This window comes from Arachis stenosperma, chromosome 6 (assembly GCF_014773155.1).
Source record: "Arachis stenosperma cultivar V10309 chromosome 6, arast.V10309.gnm1.PFL2, whole genome shotgun sequence".
NCBI classification, from domain to species: domain Eukaryota; kingdom Viridiplantae; phylum Streptophyta; class Magnoliopsida; order Fabales; family Fabaceae; genus Arachis; species Arachis stenosperma.
In genome coordinates, this window is record NC_080382.1 from 19,264,426 (window position 1) to 19,269,527 (window position 5,102).

A 5,102-nucleotide genomic window follows, 5' to 3' on the forward strand; every position below is an offset into this window, starting at 1 on the left:
CTTCTACCAATAAAAAAGTTGAATTATATAGCGTTAACTCCAAATGGCAATCGTTTATAATTTCTAACATGAATTTAAAAATAGTAAATTGTAAGACAGTGACAACAGTCCGCTGAGCTTGTAGCCAATTGTTTGAGATGCATTTTGAAATAATTTTAGAAATTTATGTATATTTTTAAATAAAATCATCTTTAAAAGATGCAATTATAAACAAAATTGAGTAACAGATAATTTTTGTTGGATTCTATGAAAAATCAAAGGGATATAATACTACTCAATTACTCATGTCTCATGCGGCTTAAGAACCCGTTTATGATCAGATATGGGAAATTACAATACACTTTTGTTCCTTCAAGCACACTCATGGCTTCTTCAAAAATCAACCGACTTGATTATTATATCAGCATTTTTCTTGGACTTCATTATGAGTTCTGCATTGAGCCTGTCGTTGTTCTCTATCTGCATCACAAAATTCAGAGTTGTATTGTATGTAAGTCTGTAACTTGTTACCAACAAAATACATCAAATAGATATATTAAAGACTCGATTTGAATGGCCAAATAACATAATCATCATAAGTTATAAGATGTAGAATTTACCCGCTGTTTAGCAATGTCTGGAGGCTTACCTACATATGGGGGCCCCGGGAAAAAGAAAAGAAAAAAATTACATGTAAATTTAAAATGCCTTCCCAACTGGGAAAAACTTAGAACTAATCTATATATTATAGAAAAGTGCAATGTCCATACCAGTTGAAATATGCCTCTTTAAAACTCTCTGCATTGCTTTGTCAATGTCAATATCAATAAACCTTCAAAAGAACAGCAAGAACAAATTAGACAAACGGGTAGCCCTGATAATACGCTGACATAGCAAATACTGGTTTCAGATTTGGTTAGCAACTTTCATGATAGATTATAAAATAAATATGAAATTCTTTTTACAGATTATGGAACTGGGGAGCAAGTGTTCCACGAGTAATAGGTTATGATTTCTCCCTGTGAAAGTTACGCCCTGTTCCTGGAAGGGGCCAAATGACATGTACAACTATTAACGTACCTAATATGAAGAGAATGAGGGAAAAGAAAAAGTAAACTGAATAGAGTATCATAGTTTCTATGTAAATCATTATCTACTTAAACTTCAAAACCAAAAACCAATAGAAAACATTGATGAGATACAGCAACAGCTAAAGATCAGCTGGAATATGTGACTCAGTATTGTGGAAAAGAGTGATGCTAATGTTTAATGGCTTTTACAATTAATCAAATGTTTAGGAGACTCTGCAGGGAAAGAAGAGAGGGGTATTAGGCAGGAAACTAATTAGAATGGGAATAGAAGGGTGAAGAGCCCCTTTATACCAAGGCTATTTTTCTTAAATTTTCAATATATTCAAACGTGTATATACTATACACTAATACACTCTACATGCTTCTGAGGTTGAATTCCCCACTGGAATAATACCTCCTCATTAGTACACACCAGTTTGATTTTTATATCCTGTAGCTGATACTTGGTTCCTATTGATGTAAAATCATCTTCAGAACAATTATTTTCAACCAAAGTTAAGGTCCCAACTGAATTTGCACAACAGCGTTAACATACAACACTGGAAAGCTCAAGGTCAACAGAAGTGTACAAGAAGAAAAATATGCCTCAGTAGATCAAATAAAATAAAATACTTACCATTTCTCGTCAAACAAACATGATATCTCCTTCCAAATCCCATCTTCCAAGAGCAAATAGTTACCTTCTACAATAACAACTTTGTGCCTAGATAAGTGAAGAAAACGAAAGAATCATTTCATGCAGTACATTTTATTTGAGATTAACTAAAATAAGTAGACAGTTTAACAAATAGCAACAACTTGAAAATCGGTTACCATGATTTGAAAAATAAAGTTCATTAAAGATAAGCAAAGGATTTAGGAAGATATCAAAATAGAACACCTTAGTGGCATCATTTACAAATTTCACAGTTATGTAATAAACAACAGAAGTGATGACTACAGAGGCTTAAACAGTCCTTATTAAACATGTATAACATTATCATAAAGTTCTATTAGAGTTATTACATGTATTCAACAGAAAATTCATGAACATTTAGGTTTATCAATGTGATCACCTAGACTTACGATTACGTGATTTCGAAACAATGGAGTTCACCTGGATTTAAATATTGGATCATTTTTCTAAGGGTGAATATAATTCATTAAACTTTATTCTCTGATCTCACCCATGATGGTCATTTCTCTTCTTTTACATGTAAGCTTTAAATTATTCATCATTTAGCCTTGTCCAAAATCATATTTCATGTCAAAACTATATAAAATGCTTATCATTGGGACCCATCTTAATGTAAGATACTCACTGAACATTCACAAAGATATCATCTTCCAATGGGTCCCCAACCCCATGGTCGAATGATGGAACATAGACGGATCCCTGAAAAAATTGATTCCCAACAAATTTGGCTCATTAAAAATAACCTATATAGTTGGATATAATCTACAAAAGATAACACATACAAAGATAAACCTTACATGAATTTTAAGATTCTTGAGACACGTAAGTAGTTGTGATGGATTGAATGTCCATGGAGCTGAAAAACCAATTGAAAGATCAGTGTTTTCTCTACAAACACAATGTCTGACATTTGTGCTATAAAAGAGATTCCTTACCTCCCCTTCTGGCATGAGCTTCCTCTGGATTCTATTATCAAAAACACCATTCAGAATTATAATTGCCCTTGCTATTAAACAAAAACAAAGAAGCTCATTCACTATACTCCAATACTTCAAAAAGAAATTCTGTTTGTTGGTATGTTTTATGTAATCTAATCTCCCTTTGGTTGGAATGTAAGATCGATTTTGGTTCTACCTCCAAGAAATCAACAAATAAAAATGTCATGTTCATTTCCAATCGTTGCAGATGACCTATTAGATATTGCAATATGCAAATCAGCACTTTCGACTTTCAAGCACACATTTGACTGTCTTCAAGCTTATAATTTCAAGAACAGTATTATGGATGATGTGAAGAGATGAAATGAACTATAAATGAAAATTCATATTGACAACAGCCAATGGTAAGCACAAGAAAGATGCTAACCTCCATTACATCTAGTTCAGAACGATAAAGATGGAAACCATCCATGGGAACTACAATAGCAACATCAGGAGGTTGAACCTGGGAGTCCATGGAAGAAGCTCTTTCTGGCCAAAGCTTGTTTACCCGGCTGACTACTTCATGTGCAAGAGTGCTTTTTCCAGCACCTGGCGGACCAGCCAGGCCAACAATGTGCCTGTACAGTAACATAAAAATAACAAATACGTGAATATAAATGGAGCCACAAACAAAAGGATGATAGGATCAGATTTATTCTGATATAGGAGACATACTTAATACATTTAACTGAAGAAGATAATTAAGATGTTCTTGTAATTGATTATTGATAATTTAATGCAAAATGGCAAGTAGAGTATCAGCAAAACTGAAGCTGTGAACAATGAGGCCTTCCTAACAGAAGAAAAACTTTGCCATAACTCAAATTTTAAGCAATAAAATATAGCTAGGATTTTGATATGCCTAGAATAATTCTGTAACATAGAGTGAACAGGACCAACAGTATAAACCTTCAACCGTAAAAGGATTTGCCACACAGTACTAACATGCAGAGATGGATGTACATGAGTCTGTACAATTGTGGTAACATTCAGAACCAACTCCACTAGTTTCCAGAATTCCACAAACAAGAACTTACTTAAAATTAGGGCTTGATGACACCGATGCTGAAGGCAGAAGGCGTGCAGCCAATTCATCATATAACTCTTCAACTCCACTGCAAGGGAATAGAAGTAACTAAATTAATTCTTCATCGCTATTTCTCCCTCAGAAAAAGAAAACATTTAAGACAATTTGCAGTCCTCAAATGACACCCATTCACACCGTTATATGATATTACCTTTTCTCTACTACATGAACCTGCCCCTTCTCAGCAGATAAAACCTTCAAGAGCACAAGTTGACACCAAAAACAGTATCAATTGAGTGTGGAATCTCAAACAGCCAAATGAATAATTATTTGAATGACATGAGTTGCATAAAATAAAAATAAAAATCAATTCTCAGTCCTCGCGCTGTGTGAGAAGTTTTCAACTGAGTTTTTTCCCCGTTATCATGATTATTATTTGTTTTCAATTTTCGACTCTATAATCGAAAAGATGAAAACGAGAACCTTGAAGAGAGCAATCTTGCTACTGCCATAGCCAGTTGGAGCAAAAGACAGCGGCGAAACCTTGTTATCCCGCGCGACGGGTAGCAAAAACCGGTTCCGATGGCGAGCTCCGACTGTTCTTAGCAACAATGGTTCTGTGGCAATGATAAAGCAAAAGTGAACCAACTGCACTAAAACGATCACAAAAACAGAGGTATTCTTGTTTACTTATACATTTCTAAATGCATGCAAGATGCGATGATAAAAACAATCAATTGAGAAATCAGAGATTGAAAATCGAAGCACACCAGCACGAGAAGATCTCTGAAATGTTGAACAGAAGGTTGCTTCCATGTTACTCTCACCTTCAACAATGGAGAGTTGAAGACATTACTCACTTCGGTTTTTAAACTCACGAACAATTCTAAAGGTTAAATAAATTTTAATTTAGGCATAGAACACCAAGTCGTTGTAGTATAGTGGTGAGTATTCCCGCCTGTCACGCGGGTGACCCGGGTTCGATCCCCGGCAACGGCGATGATTGTTTTATATCTTCTGACGAACTTATGGTACCTGCCATTCTGTCAAGAGAATAGAGTTAATTTTTTAACCGGTATCAATTAATATTTTTTAATTTTAAATTCTGAATTTTTCAAAAATAAAGCTTAAAATAAATAATTTTAGAACAAAGAAAAAAATTAATTAATATTGATTACTTAAATATTCGTTCCAATAATGTTAGAAAATTAAGAAATTTTAGCTAACGTTACAACCAATAAATATATGGCTGACCGAAAAAATTCAATAAAGCAAAAAGAAAAAGTCAAAAATAAAAACTATATTTTTATAAAATTAGTGCTTGTTTGGATATTATTAAATTAATAAAA

General features: G+C 33.7%; 1 protein-coding gene and 1 non-coding gene across 4 annotated transcripts; one reads left to right on the forward strand and one right to left on the reverse strand.

The window, feature by feature from the left end:
- Positions 1-203: 203 nt before the first annotated feature.
- On the reverse strand, positions 204-4,601 carry LOC130933065 (putative uridine kinase C227.14). 3 transcript variants are annotated; one of them, XR_009067593.1, is made up of 13 exons: positions 4,524-4,601; positions 4,237-4,370; positions 3,965-4,008; positions 3,764-3,841; positions 3,112-3,304; positions 2,682-2,712; positions 2,544-2,602; positions 2,372-2,445; positions 1,687-1,773; positions 945-1,020; positions 750-811; positions 600-628; positions 441-459 (listed from the first exon to the last, which is right to left on the reverse strand). XR_009067593.1 is itself a non-coding variant. In XM_057862565.1 (12 exons), the coding sequence occupies exons 1-12, from the start codon at positions 4,567-4,569 to the stop codon at positions 373-375; spliced, it is 924 nt and encodes a 307-aa protein (XP_057718548.1). In that variant the 5' UTR covers positions 4,570-4,601; the 3' UTR covers positions 205-372. The 3 variants fall into 3 exon arrangements, 2 of the variants coding, with proteins under 2 accessions (XP_057718549.1, XP_057718548.1); XM_057862565.1 differs by lacking the exon at positions 945-1,020 and having other exon boundaries at positions 205-459; XM_057862566.1 differs by lacking the exons at positions 600-628; positions 945-1,020 and having other exon boundaries at positions 204-459.
- A 79-nt stretch (positions 4,602-4,680) lies between these two features.
- TRNAD-GUC (transfer RNA aspartic acid (anticodon GUC)) lies at positions 4,681-4,752 on the forward strand. Its single transcript has one exon. It is a non-coding gene; the product is annotated as a tRNA-Asp (tRNA).
- The last annotated feature ends 350 nt before the right edge of the window (positions 4,753-5,102 follow it).

Coding starts and splice junctions, on each gene's coding strand:
- LOC130933065 (XM_057862565.1), bottom strand. CDS start 4,569: ATGGAAGCAACCTTCTGTTCAACATTTCAGAGATCTTCTCGTGCTG. Junction 2,713..3,111: donor CTGAACTAGATGTAATGGAG/GTTAGCATCTTT, acceptor TTTTGATAATAG/AATCCAGAGGAAGCTCATGC. Junction 2,446..2,543: donor TCAAGAATCTTAAAATTCAT/GTAAGGTTTATC, acceptor CAATTTTTTCAG/GGATCCGTCTATGTTCCATC.